The sequence below is a fragment of the Solenopsis invicta genome, chromosome 11 (assembly GCF_016802725.1).
Source record: "Solenopsis invicta isolate M01_SB chromosome 11, UNIL_Sinv_3.0, whole genome shotgun sequence".
NCBI classification, from domain to species: domain Eukaryota; kingdom Metazoa; phylum Arthropoda; class Insecta; order Hymenoptera; family Formicidae; genus Solenopsis; species Solenopsis invicta.
In genome coordinates, this window is record NC_052674.1 from 13,668,375 (window position 1) to 13,695,129 (window position 26,755).

Below are 26,755 nucleotides of genomic sequence, written 5' to 3' on the forward strand. Positions count from 1 at the left end.
TAAGTGCACAAAGAAAATTATCTTTTAGAATTGACCTCTAAAATCATGATAATTGTGGAGCAACATAAATTTCAAACATCGAAAAAATGTCAAGTAATAATAATTAAGTCTAGATGATAGTTACTAAGCTTTATTGAAATAATTTCAATTAAGTATTAATATAACCAAATATTTAATAATACTTAATAATTGTTTGGTAATTGTTTAGTAAGTAATTGGTTGTTATTATTATTATATTTGGTTATACTAATTATACTAATTAATCAAACAATTTAATTAGAATTATTCTACCAAAACTTATCAAACTCTTCGTTCTAATGAAGAATTTTATTATAACTTTAGTACAATTTAGTAAAGTTGTACTAAATTAAAAATTTAATACACTAAATGTAAACTAAACCAATGTAAACTAAAAATTTTATTAAAATATAAAATTTTGTTAAATTTTACTAAAATTTTTTAAATTTTATTTTATAGCAATTATAAACAATAGCAGTTTAACCAGTTGCGACAGTAATTGTTGGTATTCTTGACATTGTGGTTACTCACATAACGTCGTATCGCCACTTGATGGTAAAATAGAGAGCTCTTATTGAATTGAGTTTTCATCACTCATTGCTTATTCCAGTGTACAAGGGTCATAAGATTTTTTTCTCTTTCCAATAAAGTAATTGAACTGTCTGATGAGATTCAGAAATTATCATTCTGCAAGAATAGAGATCAAACATAATTTTTATAGCAAACGATAATAAGCATGATCAACAAACAATATTGTTAGCTGAATTTTTCACGCAATGGAATTTCATACACTGAATTTCAACTACCATTGTAACTGGTTAAATTATGATTATATCTATTAAATTTTATTAAAATTCTAATAAAATTCTTCGAAATCCATGTTATCCCACGGTTATAATTTTTAATGAATTTTAAAAGTAAATTCCTAGATTATCACAATTATACTCTCAAGTATAATTGCCATTTCGCACAGATACACTCTCTATCTTGCTAATGCGAATGAACCTAATGCAAAACACGATGGATTCATTAAGATTACATTCAAAATGGGTGCATACAATATTTGAATGAATATTGGTTAACACAAATTGCTCTGCACATGAATAGAGAACTAATTAATATTCAGATATCTCTTTTAAAAATTTTCAAAAACCACAGAAATTTCGTACAACATTTACAAGTTAAATATATTTTAAATAACAAAAAAAAATAAATGGAGACAAATTCATAATATTTAAATAAAGCAGCACAGATTTTAAAAATTGTATTTTATACATATATATTATATACGAAATTTTACATTTTTGAATGAATGTTTTAAGCGGTGCGCAAGCTCAGAATACTGATTCTCATATTGTATATTCACACATATTTCTTTGTTTATATGTGTTTTACATAATTTAAACAAGATTTACTTTCCAAAATTAGAGATAAAACGAGGGAATTGTGAGATACGTATAGAATGGTGAGATACTATGATATCACATATAATTCGCGTTGAATTCTAAAAGCAACGGTTAAAATTACTTTGTTGCAATCTATTTAGACGTTATAAGATGGTTACTGGTCATCAGTGTTACATACTTGCGTTTTTACAAAAGCTGAATTTCAGTTTTGCAAGTAGCAGAGATTTTAGATGTACATACTATGTAATTTTAAGAAGAGTGTTTAAGTATTTAGGAAGAGTATTATGTATTTATTATTAGAAAGATTATTAGAAAGACGAGAAGATGTTAGATAATAATTTTTTAAATTTAATTTAGCTCGAATGTTTTGAATGTGGCTTTCAAATAAAGCAATTGAATTTAATGTGTTCCGTAACATATGTACGAATTCAACAAAATAAATTATATTATGTAGTGAGAAGGGTTGTGAGCCATTTGCATTAGGAACGTCAAGCCCTTCTTGCGATTTTACAATCTAATAACGGATGTTGCATAATGCTTATTGGCAGCAAAAAAATTATTTTAAAAAAGTTTTCTTAATATATTTTAATAATATATTTTATAAAATGTTCATCAAACCTTGTTTTGTGGCATTTACTAATATGTATACAACATCTACTTAGAATCATTGATTTACGATTTTTTATAATTAAAAATGCCTTTTATGATATTAGTAATTAAATCCTCTTGTTACCTCACAAACACTTTTTTTCTCTTCATTAAATTTTAAATTACGTTCATTCTACATATATACCCGATGAAGTTCTACGTATAGGATGATCGGTAGAACTCTATGGTTAACAAATTTGTGTTGATAAAAATGTTGCATTAATATTTACTGCATTATTTTAAAAAACGAAATAATATTCTACTACCCTTGTTTCCTCAAGTTTTGTAAATTAATAAAGATATAAATTATAAGCAAAGAGACAAGCTGGTCGTTCGTACTATCTAAGCTCTATTATTATTTATCCTTTACAACTGACAAGCATAAATATCAATTTTTAAACACCTTCACCGTTTCTACACCTTTATATAATTTCTATATTACTGGCACGTTTATTTTAAGTTCTGATGATTTAAAAGTTTTAACCGACGACTCTCACCGATCTCAACCACAATTTAAAATTAGATAATTGCAGATTCATGCAAAACCGACTAGAATGCGTAACACAATAGCAACGTAGATTTGAATTTGATTATCCATTGAAGAGGGCTTGATTCAGAAACCGAAACGATTGTCTGGTAACATTGTTCAATTGTTAACCATTAATGTAACGCGTAAGATCATCGCTAAACTGGATTTCAAATGTTAACTACGGTTATGAATTAGTGTTATATTATAGTATTAAAATAAATTTTAGATGGCACATATAAGTATATTCACTCTTAGACATAATTAATTTTTTTACTAATTTTTAATTTCAAAATTACGTATTATATATTTTGATTTATATTACAAATATTTTAAGTAAATATTTTAAGTAATCTTTATGCCAAAAATTCATACTTTGTTTATTATAATAAAGAAAAGTTATTAATGCATAGATCTAAAGTGGCACCTTCTTATTTTTCTAATTAAATATTGTATTGAGAAACATGATCTGATTATTAAAGAAATAAAAATTCATAGTTTATGGCCTTTCTTATATAAAATCCATTAAAAACAAATTTTTTGGAAAATAAGAATTTGGAATAAAATTTATGTTTACGATGTTTTTTTGCAAATTGTCTAGTTTAAAAAAGAGTGAGTACATTATTTGTAATATTAGATTTTACATGTTTGTTGTTTCCTAAAACAATATTATTTATATTTTTCTCTTTCATATTTTCCTCGTAGTGCAGTTTGAAACATAAAATTCATTCATCTCGCCATTCATCATAAACCGGTACACTTCTTCATGAGAATAGGCAATAACTGTTTTCAACAAGGTGCACAGATGACACAGTGTAACACTGTGTCCAACACAAAATGTTCTAACTGTGACACAGTGCTATACTACTTGACTGTAAAAAGCTAATTAGGAGCGTGTAAAATATCGATCAACGTCAAAAATGTCATCAATTTTGCAAAATATTTTATAATTAATACACTGTAATTATGTTCATTTACATTATAAACATGCATTTAAAATTCAGACCATTTGCGACCAAAATTTGTTGTTGTTGATTTAAAAAAAGTAAACAAGTAAACCTAAGAAGCCTTCAGTTTTCAAATTTTGATAACTTTTAACTCTTACTGTATAGTCAAAACGTCCTTTACATTCTATTAAAGTTTTTCTATGAAAAATACGATATTGTCATTCAAATCAATTAAATGTTTTGTTTAAATATTAAAAGTAATAAGGCAAAAAATACATCTAGTCTTTCAGTTATAGTATCTCATTCATGTAATTGTAGAGTTGTTGTACAATGTGTACAAGACTATTTGCTAACATGTAGCTACGGTTTTTTGGTTTTTCGTTCATGCTCGTATTTTGATATCGATATTTATTCTGGGTAAATATTTTAATAATATATTTCATATCAAAGTTTCACAGATTTTTATGACAAATAAATTTGTAAAATTTAATTTATTTTTACAATAAATAAAAAATATAAATAATATACACACACACACACACACACACACACACACATATATATATATATATATATATATATATATATAGATTTGTGCATAAAACTCATACATACAATCATATACTACATAATATTATTATTATAGAATTATAATAATAATATTGTATAATTGTATAATAATTAAAATAAATTAACATTAAAATTTAATACAATTGCAGAAAAACTTTAATTATATTAAATTAAACGTTATAACAACGATTATATAATTGCTATGGAAAATGTTTATTTCAATAATAATAAATAATATAATGTTTAATAATTTGAAAATAGAAATAATGAAAAGAAAACTATTTTTAATAACGGATTGACAAAAAGTACAGTTCATATTCGTGTAATACCACTGCTCTCGAGGAAAATCATTAGAGGCACAATCAGCAAGCTGCTGCTGCCAAATAACCGGCAAAGAATGAAGCAGTGGGCGTCAACTTGGGAATCTAGCCGAAAATTGCAAATCGTACCGATCATTGCTATACAATATCTATAAAATAAAAAATACTACAAAAAGGCTCCAAGTGAAAATTTATATTGAAAAATCAAACACACCTTTAAGTGAAATCTCTATTATGATATAGAAATCCATCCATTTAACATTCGCAAAACTGCACAATATGCAGATGTGTACACATCTGGTGAAACTTGAGATTCGTTGAATAAAAAATAGTGTATCTCGATTTTAATTGTAGTATACTGATTTTGCTAGAATAGATTAAACATGTTTAATTTAACATTTTATTTTCAAGTGCCTAGTTTTCAGTAAATAAAAATTATAAAACTATAATTATAAAATTTCAATAATTGAAACAAAATCATCTCTAATCGAATTACCATTAAAACATTATTTTATTGTAATAACTTCTTTAAACGCAGTTTTATTTGATCATTTTCCCATTTAGATGGAGTTTAAATTTAGATGGAAAAATGTCGCATTCGTCATATTTATTCATCATATTCAGACGACTTAAAATACATAAGATTACGTTTTATGTTTAAAACCAAAATCAGTCAATTTTACCCATCGTCCTTTCAGTTCCCTTCGATAACGTCTTATTCGTATAAAAATGTGTCTATAAATTTTATTACAGTAGTTAAGTGGCAAGTATGCCATCATGTTTTGTTTACGAATGATGTTACATCGAATTCATAAAACATAATATGACAGATACACGCATGCCGCCAGATACCACTTTTAATGCTCGTATCGATATGCAGCAGTATATCTGCGCATACTAGGACGTAATTTAAATGCATTAATCCTTTGAGTGGCGAACTATGATGTATCGTCATATCATGCGTGCGCCTGGAGTGCCAACATCGATTTATCGTCGTTGCTGCAACATTCGAGAGATAAACAAGATAGGAATACTTGAATTTTAAACGAGATTTCGTTAAACTCCCATTAAAAGTGAGTAATCATTAACTTTTGCAGATTATAAGCATGTAATTATTTATAAGCGTTGACAATTATTAATGAAAGGGACTAATGATATTTAGAAGAATAAAATGTCAATCATATCAATGTATCTATTGTAGTATATCGTATGGTTCTTCTAATCGTATCAATAGCTATACACATATAATTGCATAAGAACTATAATCTGTATGAAATTATAAGCAGAATTAAAGAAGTCACTTTTTAAAAATGCCATTATTCAAAAAATATTGGTGTTTGCTAATTTTTTCGTTATTTTTTAATGCTAAAACAAAGGTCGAATCAAATAAAAAATTACTCTCCTGCATTTCATTAAAATACTAATAAAAATCCATTAAACTATTAATAAAAAATTTCAATAAAATATTTTGATAAAATATAAATATAATTTCGTATTTTTAATCCGCAAGATCGTAAAAGGTTTTAAGAGAAACATTTTAAAATGTTTGAAATGTAAATAAAAAAAATTTAGTTTTGATTCAAACGTAAATATTTCTTACGACATTAGCCACGGCACTCAACATATTCTATTTCACTCAATTAAGATGCACTCGTCTATAATTATTCTCACAGTTTCCATTTTAAATTGAATTTTTACTACAATAATCTCTTTTTGAAAAACACTTTATTGAAAATGCTTTTCACATTTTTCGCACGTAAACTTACGATGATACAATAGTTGAAGACGGAAAATAAGCCGTGCGTCATAACAAAATAGCGTGAAATCACTTTCGTCAAATTAGATGGTCAGTATTTATAAAAATTCTTATTTCAAAATTATTTTAAAAAATGTTTTAAAATTCTTTTTTGGATAAAAGTTCAAATAAATTTTTTTATTTTAAGCATAATGCTATGCTGGGATGCTAATGCGATTTTACGTTTATATTAAAACTATACTTAAAACAATCTAAAATATAATTACGGATTATAAATTTCAATCAAAAGCTAAAGATTAAGTATATGAAAATTATATCACAAATAAGTTTAAAATGCAATAAAGGAACGGTTATAAGGAAATGGAAATAAACCCGTTTCATCCAAACACATATACATGAATTTTCATAAAATTCGTTAAAAGAACGAAAAGAAAGCCACCCCTCTATAAATATAAAACAACCCTAAAGCTGCACATGACAGGCGGAGCCTGTGAATTATACATATACAGCTAAACTAAGCGAAAAAACCGCATCCATTATACCAAACCAGACCAAAGAAATTTAATTTTATTATATAAGGATTATTTTACGAAAATGGTTAACAAGATTAAAGATTTATATTTTATACCTAAGAGGATTGAGAAAATCAAAGAGTTTATAATCTTTAAACACTTAAATGATTTTACTGTGAACAGTAGTTAATATATTTAAAAGCTCGGTTTTTTTTAAATCACTTAAATGTTATGTATAATTTTCATTAGAAAGCATAAACTTCACGAAATGTAATAAACAGACTTAAAAACAAAAATGAACTCTGTGTTTCTTTTTTACATTTAAACAAAATTAATTAATCAATGCAATGCCAAATTAATTTTTTATTCGTTTCGTCGTCATTGTTATGACAATAATTCACGCGTGGTCATCAATCAATAAAAAATTTTAATTCAATATTTAAAGTGAAAGAAGCGTGATATTTGCAGAATAAACTTTCGAGAGAATACGCGAATGTCAAGTGGATAAAATAAAAGGAAGCAGTCAATACGAGTAGCGCTGGGAGCAGCCTCTACTTTTACGTAGCGCCGGAATCCGCTCGGCTTTGACGACGGGGACAGGGTGTGCGCAAACAATCCGCGGAAAAACATGCCCTGTGCCGAAGAGGGGGCCGGAAGATGGTTATACTCACCGGTGCGCACCAGCACGTTGAGCAGGATATACAGGACGAGGGTGGTGACCCGGTACCCATGTATTATGATCATCAGCCACTTCGATGCGTTGAATCCCGCCGCGTGCCATAAACCCGTGCCCTCGTGCACCATATTTTTCCGTTCGAGTCTGCCTCAAGGCCGTCGTCGACCCGCGTGTGCGTCTCACGCGCCCTCATTCACCGGCGCTCTACGAACAGAGTAAACATCAAATGATGTAACACGGATGTGTTATTCAGTTTTTTTCGTGTCTCCGTCCGCATCTACGTCGAGCTTTCGTACCGCAATACGACGCGAACCGAGACGTTCGTTTTGCGAGAGAAACAATGGGATAGTCGTAACGTCGCTTTGAGACGCTCGAATTCCTATAATTACGTCAATGTATAAGGTAAGGTTGCCGCACCGGCTCCTAAATCGCACCATCTCGCGTTTAAATTCAAGCACAGTACTTGTACACTCTTTGTTATTTGTCCCAAAATTATTTGGGAACTTAACATTATCGTCATCCTTCATTGAAGTCAACATGTTAAGAACGTTAGAAATTTTGTTATTAATATTTATAGAGGAATCGTAACTTTGCTGCTTTTTCAACACATTTCGCGTAGCTTGATTGCAAAAAGGATAAAATAAATAATCTAAAGTTTGATAATTTGTAATGATCATGATATTATTAAAATTAGATTAACAAAGTTCAAATAACTTTGTGTTCTTATTTGTAAATTAAATAAATAAAGTTTTACGAAATGCTCGATTCCCCTAAATCGCACCATGTCTTAGTCTTCTAAATCGCACTATTGCTTTGATCGTGGTTATACATATAAAATCAAATATAATAATCATACAGAGCATACATTGTAACAATATTGCCTTAATGTAGAAATGTTATTGCAATATTACTGAAAAGTTATCGAAATGATAACTTTGACGGAAATTATATTTACTTTACGGTATTTATCTTCAATATTAATAAAATTTTGCTTCTCTAACGCATTTTTGCTCAAGAAGAAAGAATCTAGCAGAAAAAGTGTCGTTTTACCCCAAAAAGAGTAATATTAATCTGTGATGCGATTTAGGAGACTAGTTGCCTAAATCGCACTGTTTAAAGGCTTCTTAAAAATTATTATTTAAAAATTTATAACAATACATTAAATTCTGAAAAGAAATAAATATGAAAGAAAAAATGTTGTACTTTATTATAACGTAGGAAAATTAAAAATATTTCTCATAATTTCTTATGTTTAGTTATAAACCTTTACGTCAAAAGTGGTAATTTCGGCAACCTTACTTACTCTACGGGAGATAAATAAAATAACCTGAATATCTAGGAAATGTATTATTTTTCCATTAATAAAAGAGCAATCAACCATTTGTTTCTGATATATAGATTCTATCTTTGTTGAAATTAAATCATAATACGCTTGAATGGTCACCAATAAAATGCTGTTTATTTAACAAAATCTTAAGGTTAATATAAGTGATGTTGGAGAAAGTTTGTTTCTCAAACTATTCTAAAATTACTCTGTTTTTTAAAACTTCAACGTTCTTCCTGACCGATCTGCCCGATCTAAATATCATCGAATCTTTAAGTAGTTTTGAAGGACAGATTGTGAGTGAAAAACATTTTCTTTTCTAATATCTCCTGAGCATCCTCCAATATCTTTATAAGGTGCTCTGTTAAAATATGATATAAGATTGCCGTAGGCTATTCAAACATTCTATTACTTTATCCAAACAAAAATAAAATTTATATTAAAGAAAAATTACGAGCCAATCTTTTATTAATAAAATAAATAATATTTTTTCAGATGTTCATATTATTTTATTGATTATATCTGATTCGTATCCTAACATGGATTTTAACGGCAACATTTTATTCAAGGGGTAATAAAAATAGATTATTTTAAGGACGACTTTTGAATTCATATATTAGGATTATTCTTGTAAAAAAATGGAACATTGAATTTATGGGAATTATTAACGTTTTCTTTCGTTGGATAAAAATATTAACATTATTTAGAGAGATTGTATAATGGCGCATATACCGAACAGTAACAGAAATTAAGGTGCAATTACGGTGCAAATATACATTGCGAAGGAGGCAATTAATAATTTATTAATTTAACAATCAAACCATTGTGTTGATATAGCAACACATTTTGTTGTTATAATTGTGTTAATAATCGTATCTATTGAATTAACTACGTATTGATTGCATTAACTATATAATATGCTCAATTAATTTGATGTTTATTCAAATAAGAGAGATTGCACGTTTATGCGTCCATTTCGCTTCAAATAATTTTCTCTCGATATAACAAGTATCAACAATTTCGAATTATAAGACATTTCAAATCTTATAAATTCTAACCGACTAATAAAATCACTGTTGAATTACAATTTATTCGACAAAATACGCAGGTTTTTGAACATCTTTTATACTTTATTTCTCTACATTTTTTTAATTTTTTAGCACTATGCGTGATATGTTTTTATAAGTAAGATTTATCCAATTGTACATATAAGACTGATGTGCTAGAAATATATAAATTGATTGAGATTAATTTGCTGATGTTCGAGTCTTCAAGAGAATAGTGGGTATTGATCACCCAATTCTACTTGCGGTGGATGAGAATCGATTGGAACGCATCAGGCTATTTGAGATGCGGTATAGTTCGGTGATCATCCTACTATGTGCCGCGAAGGAAACCGATAACGCCTATTAATGTGAGTAAACAGGTTCGTCGATCTCGAAATTTCTGAATTCCGTCGCGAGATATTAGATAAGTAAATTCTCCGATTAATTTCTGCCAATGCAAAAAACGTTTCGGTTTAGAGTTACTCAATATATCAATTCCAATTATAAATTTGAATTTTTGGATGGTAAAGTGGTTTAGAATCAATAAAAATTTAAACTATTGTAGAATATTTGAAAGGAAAGAATACAAGCATAAATGTAATTAAAATTTATTGTGTCTGACTCACAGATCAGATCAAAACAAAAACAAAACTCAAACTCTCTCTTCTAAATAGTTTTCATTCGTTGCTAAACGACGCTTTCTAACGCCGTCTTCGCTTGCTCGAAGAGCGAGAATCATATCGACGGATAACTTCACACAACGCATTCAAGATAATTATACAAATTAACCCTACACTATTATAATATTTCTATTTTATTACATATCTATAGAATGGACACATGGAACATATGGGTCACCAACATATTCATATAAATTCCAGCGAAATTATAACAATTACTCATTTAACAATTATGCACTAAAATTAGCAGGTGAAGATTTTATAATAAATTCTCTTTCAATAATTACTCTTTACAGTTTTCGGAATAAACGGAATTACAGAAATATAAAGTAGCGTCAAAATTATTAAGCTAGTTGGCAATTTAATTTCGTAATATACAGCACGCAACTGATTACTGAACTTTTAAAACGCAATTGTTAAATAATATAATATCGTGAAGTTAAATTGAAATTAATTAATTTAATAATTTGTATGCTATATAGTATCTCTATGATTCCCTCTCAGCCGAAAACTATAAAAAGTGTCTATTGTTTGGAGGAGCTTCTAATGTATCAATAAATTCTTAGGAAATTACACTGGATCACAAAATAAAAGTCATATCTCGTATTTTGGCCAATTAATCCTTATTTTAGGGTACTAAAAACAAATTCGACGTTTAAATTTGTGGTCAGGTCAGGATTTTATGTAATTTGGGGTTAAATGGACCGAAAATGGCATTTTCGTTTATATTCGCGATTTATTTGCGGCATAACCGAATTTTCCTTCATAATTCCGTAATTAAAGGTATAATTAAAGAATACTATAAAAGACCTTTCAAATAAATTTTTGATATTGTCTGTACGATTTGTTTTAATTAAGTTAAGGACATTTAAATTTATGATTCCATGAAAAAAATATATACCGTTCTGAAAAAAATTCATCTGTTTATTATGTATACATTTTGGCAGATATACTGAAACTGAGCCTAAAACTCAAATATACAGTAATGTAATTAACACGAATGGAAAGTAACGAGTTACAGTAAGACATGCCATTATTTGTTACATTTTTGTAATACTTTTTTTATAATTTGATAATAATATTACAATTTTTCATAATAGCAATAATAAGGCTGCGGTTGCGATAGTTACTTTGGACAAACAACTTGTTATCATTATGCATTAAAAATACTAACTTGTAATTTTACTAACAAATATCGTTACGTAACGAGTTAAAGTAACGCGTTACTTTTTGCGTTACTTTTGCTCATTACATAACGAGTCAACTAACAAGTTACTTTTTTCAATGAGTAATGCATAATGGCAACAAGTGGTTAAAAATATAATTGTTCTGCAATCCTAGCGTTATCGTTATCTTTAAGAAAAATTGTAACATCATTATCAAATCCTTATTTCAAAAAGTAAAAGTAACGAGTTGAAGTAACGACTTTCCATCCTTGGTAATTAACGTATAAATATATATATACAGGATTTTTCAGACCATCCGTACTTGAAAACTATGGAAAACTGACCCCATTTAAAAACGATGAAAAGTGATTATTTTGATAAAAGTTTCAGATAAAAGTTATTGAAGGTCAAGTAAAATATTACGTGGACATATGCGACTGATCTTAAATAGCATCGTGAAAGTCAGGGTCGACTTGAATTTTTTAAATAAAAACTTTTAATAAAAATAGGAACTTTGAAATGGGAACTTACTTTTTATTGCACGTTTATATGTTATAGTGAACATCAAGATGATTACGAAACACTGCATACAAACTCTTTTTACTTGAGATTTTCCTGAGTTATGAGTCCTTCAAACTTTAAGTACCGCCGGCGCGCGTTAGTATTATCCAAGATGTATCGCGTGGAGGTCGCACAGTCGGATTTACATCTCTTCAGGGTGCTTGATTTACGTGAGTCTCCTTGCCTCTCACTTTTGAGGTGCTTGATTACGTGAGTTTCCTTCCCTCTCATGTTCCCTTAAATTTTACTTTATATCATCGACTTTTTTATTTTCAAACAATCCACAAATCGTCTTCCTTCTAGTTGATTCTCTGTCTCTTTTAAACAGCCAATATAAATCAGCCATCATTTTTTCGTCCTATCTTGATATCGTTCTTTGATCACATAAATCAAACACCTCAAAGAGATGTAAATGCGACCATGTGTGATCTCCACGTACATTTTAGGTAAAGCTAACGCCGGCGGTACTTAAATTTTGAAGTATCATAACTCAGGAAGATCTCAAATGAAAAGTTTGTATGCAGTTTCGAAATTGTCAACTATAAAAATGTGTAATAAAAATGTGTAGTAAAGAATAAGGATTATTATGTAAAAATTCAAGTCGACTCTGACACGACTTTCACGTACGCTACTCAAGGTCAATCGCAAGAACCTCCACGCAGTACATATTGAGCAATGCAAAACATTAGACAAAATAAATAAACAATAAGTTAAATTCAAACTGATAAAGCAGGCTTATGTCATTCACTGCGGTTTTTAGTGCTGAATAAAATTTTTTAGTTTTTACAATCTCCAGCTTATTCGAATTCCGCGCCGCATATTCGTCGGACTTGAAACACAGTTATGAATATTAATGTTTCAGAGAAACATTTATAAAATTTCCTTCCTCGGAAAAACTGTAAACAATTTTATTGCGAAAAGATAGCAGTATTCGAACACGGATCTTCTTATATTCCGTGCGGGTTCCTTCCAATTCAATTACTGGGGCGTGTGCACTGCAAATCTAAATATTTTATTTTAATACACTTTTTTAGAAACGTGTTAAATATAAAAATACATGAAGCGTTTTTTGTAAAATATTTTATGTTTTATAATACTTTAAATCAAAAAGCGTGAAGTGTATTCTAATAATGCGTTTGAAATATTTAAAATACTTGAAATATAACATTAAATAAAGCATAAAATGTTTTACACAAAACGCTTTATGTGTTTTTATATTTAATATAAAAATTCTGGCTGAACCGATCGTGCGTACGACGCAACCGCAGAAACAGTTCCCAACATTAATCTTTCATATAGCATGGATAAAGAATAAGATTAAAAAATTTAAAAATTATAGGAAATGAACAATACATTTATCACATTTGATCACTGAATTTACAGACAATATTGATCTTTTTTATAAAATAATCTCAAATATCGTAAAAAGCCATTTTTTTTATATTTAACTTTGATTATGTTGGAAACTTGACGTGCTAGTGAAATTTGGTTTGCAGCATAGTTTCCAAAAAACATCTTGTCCGGTTTAAAATAATTTTTCGCAATAAATTTATCTTATTATATACAACAATAAGAAGCGTTATGATTAACATAGACCTGCTAAAGTGAATAAGACAAATATTACGTAAAAAATTTGCACAAAGAATGTAATATTTTGAAATAAAAAAATTGTAAAAGCATATTTCTTCAGTAAAATAAACATTTATATATTACACGTAAATTTTACTCATTTAAAATTACGTTTAAAAATGACATTATCTTTCTATTTATTACTCGTACATTGTGTTATTTTGATACTAAAAAATATTGAATGTCAATTTAATATAAAATATTCAAATATCACAATTACATTATATTAAATTAATAAGTACATTAAAAATTCAACACAAAAACAGTTACGTCGTAAGTCTAACAACCACGCAGAACTAACACATGTATTTGATAATTAATATAGAAACATTATTAAATAATGAGATTCGTTTTGACCAGAAAAAAATGACACTTCTTATTTCTCATTAACACAAAAATTTTATAAAACATTGATTTTAACAAATACTATATTTTTTTTACCATGTACAACAAAGTAGTTCAAATTTAAAAATAATTTGAAATTTCTCAATATTAACATTATGGGATATTATACGCTTTTAAGTTGTTATTTAATATCATGTAAATCAGTCCAATGTATTGCATCCTTTATACGTTAAGGAAATACGTGGCGTAAACCGAGTTCCGAGTTGTAAACTCCAAAGTTTTCTTCTCGTAGAACAAAAGATATCAGAACTCGTTTGCGTAAGAGCGTGTTTGGAACGCGTCACCTCGACGAGCGGAGATCTTTACCTAAATCTTCTTTCACACCTACCTCCTGTCGACTGTGGCTTTATCAACGCATAACAGTGTACAATGCAGGAAATACATGTAATATATCAATTTAAGAAAATTGAATTAAATTATGTAAATCGCCAATGAGAAAGATTGGCGGAGGAATCATTCATTCACGCATCATCGAGCATCGAATGCTGATAAGATTTTCTGCTTGATGTTTCATACATCATTAATATCTCAATTTAAAACTTTTCTTTAAAACGAAAAAGAGTTAATTTCTTTAACTTAAGCTTTTTTTCATGTTTTTTGTCACTTGGCTCTTTCTGCGCATTCTTTCCGTGTGTTTCAGTCGGAATGCAAGAAGAAACAAGTCTGCCTCGACAAACCGAACGTTCAGTAATTAATCGCTCTTTCCGAATATAAATCAAATATTTTTGCAATTCATTTACCCAATATAATCATAATTTCAGCGGCTTACGAAGAAAATTAATATAAAATCCAAGAGAGAAACGAGACGAATTCCTTACGAACCTCTGGCACGACTTTTTTCTGCCTCGCGGCGTCTATCGACGTCACGTAGAACGACCTTCCACCAACGCAATTACTCGAAGACCACCGTCGCACCGACAACGTGACAACCTACCAGCGACTCGAACATCAAAGTTCTCCTCTGCTAATTTCGAATGCGAAACGTCGAATGAAAGGGTCGGGCGGGCGTTTTGCTGCGGCGCTTCTATTCTGATGACCGGGCGAATCACGTGCGAGTTAACGTTACATCTTGCAAACCTCTGTTCTCGTATTCCGCTCCCTCTCGAGCGTTATTCCGGTCGGCTTCTAGCAAAGTCAAAAGCATCATTGTACCTTTACGAAGATTTCCCCCGTGTTTCCTGCATCCTGATTATTGGTCATTATTCTTTTTCTTAGAGGGAAAGATCCCCAAACTCGAAAATTCGTGATATTACGAAACTTTGATAGAACACAGAGTATGTAGTAAACCATTTTTCTGCTGCTCGAATTCATTCTATAAAAGAGTAAAATGGACCTCTGAAGAAGTTCATTTTTCATTTTTATTATTCATCAACAAAGGGAAACGCAACAAAATTTTAGAGAGAAAATTTATTTTGGCACCCTGGCTGGGGTAATATTTTTCGCAATAAATTCTTTACAGTTTTTTCAGCAGGGGAAGGGTTAAAATTTAGATGCTAGTTATTAGCATCAAGTATTATTAAATTAATTTCAATTTAATAAAAACGTGATATTACTAATTCATGTTCAATTTAGAGTTGTGCTATGACCGGAAAAGTAATTCGGCACGCAGTTTATTGAATTTGAAGAAGTATATAAAGTCACACAAATAATTATAAGCACTAAGATCCAGCCCACGAGGGGCAGTTAAAGGCGTTCTTCTTTAATTTGTGTTGTCACATTATCGGTCGATTATCTCTCTACTAAAAATTTATTTCTTTTAAAGCGATTTGTTCATTAGAAGACTTATAAATCAAAAAACTTATTATTTAAAAAATTATTTTAACAATTTAAGTCTTTATTTATATATGTTGTATAATTTTTTAAACAACTGATAAGTTTTCCAATCGATAAATCTTATCAAAAAAAATTAATTGTCTCAAAAATTTTGTTTCGTCTCCTTTTGTTGATAAATAATAAAATAAAAATAAAAATAAAAATGGGCTAATCTTCAGAAGGTCGATTTTACCTCTAGAATAAATTTGGGTAAAAAAAAATTATTTATTACATGTTAAGACATCCTTTATATACTGCCAAAGTTACACGATTTTTTAAATTTTCAAGTTGGAGGCCGTTCCTTGTAAGTATTAAATTATCTTCGTTCGCGAGTCGACTTGTCACTCTTACTAACTTCACTTTTGTGGTAATAAAAGCAAATAAGAAAAGGCAACTTTGCCCAAGAAACGGTAACAAAGCCAAATGTTCTTGCCTGTCAAAGTACTATGAGAAGCCTGATAAGAGAAAGGGGATAGAGGAAACACACTTTTAATATAATTTACTGCAAAAGATAGTCCTTCGTGCCTATATTAAAGATCTCGAACTTCCTATCTTCAGACTTTTTTCTCATCCTTAGTCTTTTATCAGAAACGTGATTCCTCAACGTAGTTCTGTAGAGTGTGCTTTTTACAATTTACACAGATATACAGTTTAAACGCCGATTTCGAATGGCCTAATTAGAGGGGTTTCCATGGCAAGATACTCTCAGTAGTTTGCCATTACCTTCCAAGAGGTAACGATCGACCAAAAATCAGATATTTCCAGGTCAGGTTTGAACCCGGATTTTCGATACAAAGAGCAAACCTCTTTAAGCCTTGATCGTTACTTTAGTTAATCTCTGAATTTTTTTAGACAAAAGTTTATTCCTTAATTTTTTTAGACAGAAATTAACAATAAATACAAAATTTTTTAAATCATTGGATAGATTAATAACTTAATAAAATCCTAGATCTCAAGGAAAGGAGGAAAAAAGTTAAACGTTACAATATTCTAAAACCATTCAACGTTTTCAAATGCACAGATATAAATACAGTTTAGATCTTCATCATCCTGATAGTACAACAGTAGCAGTGTTCATTAGTGCTCAGAAAATCTGGACTTACATTGTCAAAGTTATGTTTACATGTATCGTAAAAAGATCGATTAATTCTAGAATATTATGATGCTCTTTTTTTCTCTCTTTTCTCTAAAATCTGTTATCCTGCCAAGTAGTTCATTGATTCAATGAATTCGAAACTTTTATATTTATTGTTAATTTTTTAGAAAACTAAGGAATGTATAAAGTTAAGGTTTAAGAGTCTTGATATGGGTGCGAAGAACTTATGTGGTAAACCGCGTTTCAAAAGCGCATTTCCAGTCCTTGTAAGAAGCCGCAGCAAAACTAAATGTTCTTGCCCGTGTAAAGTAACTACGATAAGTCTGAGTCAGCCCTGCTCTACGACCGAAAATAACGTCAGCAAATCGCAACGTAAGCGTTTGACGTTAAGTAAATAGTCACTAACAGCTGACCTAACTCAAGTTCAATGTAAACTTGACCTAGAATACGAAGCGAAAAGATTGAGTCGAAGAGATACTGTCAACTTTGTCAGTTGAAATTCGGGAACAACGAATTCTCGTAGGTACAACGTTAGCTAGAATTGGTCGCGTACTTGGAACATTGTTTAACTTTAACGTTCAACTATCTTGATATATTTAAGTTCAACAAGTTCATCGACATACAACGACATATAATCCAACCGTTTCCTCCCGAAACTTGACAATCGACGGTAGGAAAGGCAGACGTTCCGTTTTCCAGATCCGGAGGTATTTCTGAGAATATCTTCAAGCTTGGATTAGTAGACCGTGTCGCTACGCAATCACGATGTCTCGCTCGAGACGCGCGATATTAACTTCGTCACCTTCGGCGCAATGATAACTTCATCATCTAAAGCGCCGTCTGAACCGCGTTAACGGTCTGGCGAGGGTTTCGGGGTGGGTTTTGCACGTCTTATCCCAGCACTCGCAGCGGCGATACGGTGTCCAAACTGGCGTAATGACCATAATCGTAAGATTTCCGGCAGCGTGCAGCTGGTCTACAGACCGCATTTTGCTCGTTTCCGAGACCGTGAAGGAACAGCGCTTCTATGATCTCCCCCATTTCGTCGACTACTTCGATAAGTTCCGCACGTTTACATTTGCAACCGGATCTTGGTTGCTCATTACAAGCGCACAGCCCTCTTCGCGCAGACACTTCCGTGAGGCGAGAAAGAAACTTCCAAGTTCCGTTCCGCCGCGCCGCTTCGTCTCTCTGCCCAAGTGTATTTCTCACGCGCGTTGGAAATAACGGAGCAGACGTCGGTCGGGGCGTAACACCTCCTGTCGACATTCGCTTGTGACCCAGAAGCTTTCCAGCGTGCGCCGGAGCGTTCACCAGCGGTGCATCTTCAAGCCGTTGCAGCGGCGATGCCGCGGTGCGGATGCTGTGCGTGCGGATCTTCCATTTGGCAGCTTGCATTCACCTGGCGTTTCACCCTGGAAGCCGGGAACTTTGATGTTTCGCTTCGAGGAGCAGCATCGTTACTGAGTAAAGAGTTGAAGGAACTCTACGCTGCGGCGCGCACCGCACTACCATCGCTCGGAATCCCCGTAAGAAAGAATGTTTTAGGAGAGTTCGAATGAAGAAATAATGCGGGAGCAAAACGATGAGTGGAAAGAGGATTTTTGAGACTCCTTCAAGTATTCATATTTCTTGCCTCGCGACAGTTTAAGGAGAATAATAGTTGGCTTACCGCGCGTCTTCAAGATCTTTTTAAAAGGAAATTATGGGCATTGCATGTGAAAGTACAAAATACACGATAACTTACAATTTAGAAAAGATAATTTATCTAAGAAACACGTTCACGTAAAAATTCGTAATTCAATTATAACATTTTTTTCTTCGACATACGCAACACTTCCACGCTTATTATATACGATATGACGTGAGCCGACTCTTCAAATTCGTGTCACGTAAGATTCAAAGAACGGAAACTTTAATATTGCAATAACGTACTTTTTCGTGATACGGAAAATCAAGGAAAAAAGAAAAAAAACAAAGTCCAAAATATTCTAATAAAATGAAATGTCATAGTATCCTCAGAGGGTCTTCGATACGTAAAAAATTTAATTAAGAATAGAGTATATGAAAAATTGCTAAAATCATAAACATATACTTTCATTATTTTTCATCAAGCGTTAGCATACGCTTTCAGAATTATTCAATATTCTTATCACAGTTTATAGATAATTGTAATGAATTATAATTTAAATCACGTAGAATTACACTAAAAAAGTGCTTCTAAATGTAATAAATAAAATAATAATTATTTTTTTTATTATGTAGGTATATCTCTCCTCTTCTCTATATATATACATATATATATATATATACATATATATACATACATATATACACACACACACACACACACACACACACACACACACACGCACACGCACGCATACACATACACACACACACACGCACGCACGCACGCACGCACGCACGCACACGCACACGCACACGCACACGCGCACATACATACATATACATATACATATATAGTTTGATACAAATACTATAATATATATAATATAAATAATGTTTTTTATTCTTTTATTTATCAAAATCTCTTAAAATATGTCAGAATACTTGAGATGATCTTCAATACATGTACACATGTAAAATTACACATGTACACATACTTATACAATTTAGTACTTGTTTTATTCGATTATTAAGCATCTGAATAAAAAAGTGTTATATGTGATATAAAAGAAACCTAGATCTATATAAGGTTATAAATAAGGTTATTTACGAAATAAATAGCATCTTGTCAATAAGCAAAGCCATATCTTTGACTAATTCGTTTATTCTTGGATTCTTTCCGAACCGTCTTAACAGTCTCAAGAAAGTTCCCAAACTACTGTTCTCGAACTTTTTATATTTACGGTATGATATTGTCTGCGCGAAATCATGGCTTGTTAAAATATAGAAAATAACGATGTTGCAGATATTATAGTTATATGTACATATAAAATAAATTTAATAAATTTTCTTTTGTGATAAGACGTATGCAAGTTCTTCAAGTTAAATTTGACATTGAAATAATCCTTCAAATATTTCTAAAAACACTAACTTTTTTTTAAACAAATAGTAATCGACGATCATCCTGCATCAGCTTATGGAAACTTCAGAAATTCCAAGTATAAATTGTCATATTATTTTCCTCAAAATTATTTTGTAACTGAGAAATGCATGATGACATTTCGCGTATCGACTATGCAATTATCTATACGGAAGGTTGCATTCCGTAGTTTGCAGCATTTCATGTTTCTCATAATATTCACACTGAGGTTACGCCATCCTGGAATGTCTCAAAGACATTCATTCGCGACATCGGAAAGACAGACGGCGCGTTGAGCAAGAAAGCGCTTATGGGATGCCATTAGCTTTGTCACTTAGGACGTTTCCTTGCAGAGGCATGATATTAACTACGTGATCTAACTGTCAACGCTTGTCTTTGTCACGGTAAGTCACTGCGACTCGCGGTAGCATCGATAGTAGTTTACGTTTTCGTGCCGCGAATGAACCGTGACATCAAGTCATGAGAAGAGAGAAAGAGAGAGAGTGTGAGAGAGAGAGAGAGAGAGAGAGAGAGAGAATGTATTTTAAGAACATAAACATCAAGAGAGACCCGAAGCAAACAGTAGATGTGATTTGCATAACGTAAGCTACGTTGCGTTATTCTAACTTAGCAAAGATAACTGTGAGCGAAGACACGTACAACAACGCGTAACTTAGAAGGAAACAAACGTCGCTTGAGAGATGCAACGATGCTTAAGTAGGCAAATCTGTCGAGAGAATAGACGCCATCCCCCACCGTAGGCTTCAACTTCCGCCTTCCATATCCTTTTTTGAAACACCAAACGTGTAAAATGAATGGATAATTCAGAACGACGTGTTTTACTTCGTTATTTAGGTTGTACATCTTTGTGTTGAGCATACAGACTCGCGCGGAAGTTCCTGTCATTCGACTGAAAGTCAAACTTCCGCTTTCGAGACTGGGACTTTGAGTAGTCCGACGAGTACTCGAGCGAGTTACCGAAAGTCAACTATGCGTTGACAATCACGTAATTAATATTAATTCTCGCTCATTACTTCACACACCACCATCGCAGATGTTCTCGGGAGCGTGCAACGTCTGTCGGAATATTACAAGAGACATGAAGCGCTCTGGGTCATGGAAACTTCTTCTACGGATAGCGTTTCAAAGTTTCTCCTCTCTCGGAAGTACGGAAGACGCAAACTCGAAGATCCGCGTGGACCTCCTCCCGGTCCCGCGGATATTGTGCAAGTTTTGGAGATATTGCGCGAGTGTAGGCACGAGTTACGCTTTAGCAGAAGCCCCCTAGAACACGCAGTTAACGTTATGCCCTTCAGGGAGGTATCGTATGTATCCTCGAGCCTAACTTTGTCAACTGTCATCACGATATATATATAAGTAGATGTAAGTATACAGATCTTTCAATTTTTATCGTAGATATACAATTTTTATATATGAATAAGTTATAAGTATAATAATTTTAAAAAAACGCAAAAAAAATACTTTAAGAAGAATAATTAAATGCAATGACTCTTCTATTTAACTCTTTCTTCATTTGTGAAGGTATATTAATTGCACGTAGTGCCATTTAATTCAATTGTCTTAAAATATCGTTTTCCTGACTTCCAGATCCTAGAAAGTGAATAATTTCCACATATTTCATGACAATGAATAATATCTTCATGTTTCAACGTAAGAAGTTCATTCTTTTGTTTAAATTGTTCGTGATTTAGCATAAAAATATGATTGCATGCATCATCCTGCGATAACAAAATGAGCTCTTCATTTCACGAGTATCCTACAATCATCATTTGAAAATGATAATAAGACATAAATAAATATATGAACACTAATTTCTAGGAAAGACCAGAAATAGAAGTAACAGAATAATTGTAATGTTGCAAACATGTATAAAATAAATACAAAAATTTGAATTTCTTTTTGCATTTTAACTTTGATTGATCCCGCTCTACTCTGGTTATGCACGAGACGTTAAACCGATTATGCGTACGTGCCGAAAAGTTACTTCAACATCAAATTTTTATGTAACATTTCAGTCTCTGGAAGAGAAGAGGGTAATATGATGTTCATTTTCAAAATATTAAATAACTTTATAATTAATATTTTCTATTGAAACTTGAACTATTATATTTGTCAAAGTGTTGTTTGACAGATTCTAGACTAAAAGTAATATTTATTATTTAGCATGTGATTTATAAAAATCTAATGCATTGCATAATCGGTGGAAGAAAAAAAGTGATTGTAATATGGCTATTCATAAAAATAGTTTTTAAAAATTAGTTTAGTTTAAAAGAAACACAGTACCTTGTTACAAAATTATATATTTTTAATTTTTCATTGTTTAGAATTTTCCCGATTTAGAATTTGTCTGCGTTTAAAAACTTTAGCTATACTGTTAGAAATTTCATTAGAAATATTATTTTATCCCCGTTTAACATTAAACAACAAGCATAAAGTAATGTCTCTAATGTTTCTAAACACAGCCCTCTAGAATGATAATCGATTTATCAAAGAAATATTTTGACATAAAAATTTTGGTTAAAAAACCATATTAACAAAATTCCATGTTATTGTTTTAGCTGTATAACTCGAAATGTGTACAGCCAAATGAAAAGTTAAATAACAAAAAAAAAACACCCAAGTGTACGTACCTTCGTGTGATAGTACACTCAAGTTTAAAAATAATAAAAAAGTATGTATAATTAAAGGTTAAAAGTGTACCTTTAAAACGTTTAGAAGTGCCTCAAAAGTAAAAATGCTTTATAACAATTGTCAGTTATTATGTATTGGCATATTGATATCACTAAAAACAGCGAGCTACTAAACGAATAACTCCATAAGTAATTGTTAATTAGAATACATCATCTAATAACGAAGATAATAGAGGTAGTCGTATTGTTTACAGTAGCCATAGTACCTAGTCTTCTCCTCTACTTAAAAATTATGTAAATTTTTATACACTTTCGAGTTCTTCAAATCACGCGTTCAATACATAGTTCGGAAAACCTGGAAATATGATATAATTGTTCCTAGTCATTATTACAAGTGGCTTTAAAGGTAAGGACATAAGTAGCAATAATACTATATAAGAAACAAGCATATTTATTTATTTATTTAGTTATTTATTTAAAAAAAACTTTTTTTATTTTTTAATCTTTAATAATAACTAAATAAATATTCAAAATAAGAAAAATCTGAACGTAAGTAATAATTTAGGCGTTAGAAGCAAAACCGTTACTTTCTCTGATTTCCCCCATGTAATCTTTTATCGTCTGAATATATACTTAGAAGCAGCTTTTTTATCATTACTATAATTTATCCTTAATCATAAAAAAACTCACACTTCTTTTCGCACAGGCAGAATTGCTCGCGAAAAAAAAGCGTGGAAAATCGAGGAGAATTCAGAGGTAAGCGTGCGGAAAGACATTTTCTACTTTTACACGTGGGTAAAATTGCAGGTGGAAAAACATTTTCTTTCTTACTTTGTTTATACGTGAAAAAAGGTAGTATTAAAGGGACATGCATGTGAATAATCCACTAACGTTTCGTAAGCAATTCGCTGTCCATATGCAAATACCGTTTGCAAATAATTATTTAAATTTCTGTCACTTGTTCGACAATATTAATGAAACTGCATTATACAGTATAATATGTTCCTAAATTTCACTTTTTTAAATATCAGAGAAAAAATGCTTTATTAACACATTATCGACAGCAGAATTCTTTTAAAAATATCTATCAAATTTCAATGTAGATGATTCACTGAAATACTAAAAATAAGATCGAAGCATCGAAACAACAAATAAAGTAAATCATCAAGGGAGTGCGTTTCACCGCGCTGAAAGAAGACATTATTACAAGTGTCTTTATTGAGTCGATCCGAAGTCGCGGCCAGTTCACGTCTTTGTGGAATTCGAGCCGAGGTTTGTGAAAGATATCCCAGACTAAGGCCTTCCTCGAATGTGCGGCTTCGGGGATTACGAGGGAGTTACCTCTTTAAGGATCCCATCGTCTCTCTTGAAATTCGAGCAAAGTGGATATAGTTCGCGGGGGCAATTCGGCCTCGCACTGTAGCCGGGACATGCTTGAGCTGTCGTAAAATGTTGAGGGTAAGCTGCTTTTTGTCGAAAGCCTGGAGAGTTTGGTATGTAAGGGATGCGCTCTCGGGACGACGACACGGCGCTAACTTTAAAGAGCTCCTCGTAAAAATATAATTGCGCGTACATCACGCGCGATTTATCGTAATATATATTCACAATTGCTGAACTTAAGAAGAATTTTACGATATACATAAAATAAATGCGGAGACGTTATCTTTATAAGAAGAATATTCGCGAAAAGGTCTGCCAATTCGACCAATCAAAGCATTTATTCGACATTAAATAAACATTAAAATAATAGTTCCGTTTTATAACAAATCTCAAATCACAACAGTTTATGTAACATGGTATGTTATATAACTGATCAAAATATTATTAATGTATTAAAATGTTGAAAGTAATCTATCTTTTGTTAAAATGTTGACAAGTTTAATAAAGGATACGCTTACTAATAATATATAGGATCGATACGTAGGTTGCTCCGAAACCAAAATCATATAAAAACATAAATAATTTCTAAAATTGGCTTTACTTATTTCTCAAAATACTCTCCATTACAATTAATATGTATTTTTCCATTCGATGAAACCAATCGTCAAAGAATTGTGTCTATTTTACTGAAAGCACCTCAGATTTTTGGACCTCTACCGCCGCATTTGCCATATTAAACTTCAAACCACACATTTTTTATATAGAAAAGGAAAGAGTGGCATCCATTTTTATTTTATTGAATAACTTTGTTTATAATCAATATTTTATATTAAAACGATTATATCCGTCAAAGTGCTATTTAATAAATTCTAGTAATATTTATTACTTAGGACGTGAAATATTTATTACTCTGAAATATTTATTACTTAGGACGTAATTCATAAAAATTGTGACGCACTGCATAATCGGTGGGAAAATAAAAGTGTATGGCTACAATATAGCTAGTTCAAAAATTATTTTAAACATCAGATTAGTTTAAAAAAACACAGTATTTTGTTACAAAATAATATAGTTTTAATTTTTCATTGTTTAGAGTTTTCCTAATCTAAAATTTTTCTGCGTTTAAAGACTTTAGAGATATCTTGAAAAATATTAATTTATCTCTGTTTAACTTTAAATATCAAATATAATATCTCTAATGTTTCTGAATATCACCCTTTAGAATATCAATCGATTTATCAAAGAAATATTTCGATATAAAAATTTCGTTTAAAAAACCGCATTAACTAAATCCCATGTTGTTGTTTAACTTTGCATAACTCGAAATGTGTACAGCCGAATAAAAAGTTAAATGACAAAAAAAAATACACTCGAGTGCACATACACTCGTGTGATAATACGCTCAAATTTAAAAACAACATGAGAATATATGTAAAATTAAGAGTGCTAAAATGTACCTTGACAAAGTTGAGAAGTGCTCAAAAGTAAAAATGCTTTTTAACAATATTTAGCTATTGTATTGGCATATTACCGCTATTAAAAAACGGCGGGCTACTAATTGTATAATTCCATAAACAATTCTTTGAATTAGTCACCTAATAACGGAGGTAATGCGCGTAGCCATAATGTACACAGTAGCCATAATACCCTCTTCTCCTCTACATACACTGCTCTGGACTAATCGCGATCGTACTTTCTGAGCATTTATTTTATTTTATTTGACACGCGCCATTCTTTTTCGGCTTTCGCTAAATATTGCGGCGTACATCTTTCTGACGCCAAGATGTTCATGCAGAATTGTTTCGATTTGTCATACGAATTCTTGGATGCTTCAATTTCTTTCTAGGTCGTACGATAGTCTTCCTGCAGTAAATTGTACACAGTATCGGCGTGAACTCTCATGGCAGGACGGCCTTCACGGAATTCGTCACTAATTATAAGTTCAACTCGACCGCGTTTGAAGTTTACGTATCACTCATAAACAGTCCTTTAGGATGATATTTCATCAAAAATTGAACAAAGACTTTCGACGCAATTTAACGGAATTAGCGACTTCTTAAAGTCATAAAACATCATAACACAGACATTTTTTTGTGATAAATTTATTTTTTCCGAAAGTGTTAACTTTGAACATGTCTTACGGATGAACGAATAAATATTTTTTAATGCGTTAAAAGGCAAAGTGTTATTAAATAAATAAATTAACAAACATATTCAAGAATCTTGATGTGACACGATGCCCAATATTATTTTGCGAAACTTGTGGAGCTACTTATGTACAATTTAAAAGATTCCCATAAAAATCAAACAGATCCAAAAAGGTTTATTTTTAAACTTTTTATCTTTAAATTGTTTATTCAATGAATATGGTATTTTTCTTTGAAAGCATAATAAATATTTTTAAAAAAATAATAGGTTTCAATTAATATTTTGAAGAACCATTAAAAAAACCTTTATCTGGACTTGTTTGGGTCTTGCGGGAATTTTTATGTACCATTTATTATTTTACATTTATATTTTTTATAACATTAATAATGCTGATGGCAAAGAAAAAAAAATGTTATTTATAATAATAAT

General features: G+C 31.0%; 1 protein-coding gene across 1 annotated transcript in view; it reads right to left on the reverse strand.

Annotated features, from left to right (window-relative positions):
• LOC105204249 (lachesin) overlaps positions 1-26,755 on the reverse strand; it is a 367,012-nt gene that overhangs the window by 272,309 nt on the left and 67,948 nt on the right. The window contains exon 2 of the mRNA XM_039455250.1: positions 7,375-7,583. Coding sequence (XP_039311184.1) covers positions 7,375-7,507 — 133 coding nt within the window. The 5' untranslated portion in view covers positions 7,508-7,583. The remainder of the gene's footprint in view (positions 1-7,374; positions 7,584-26,755) is intronic.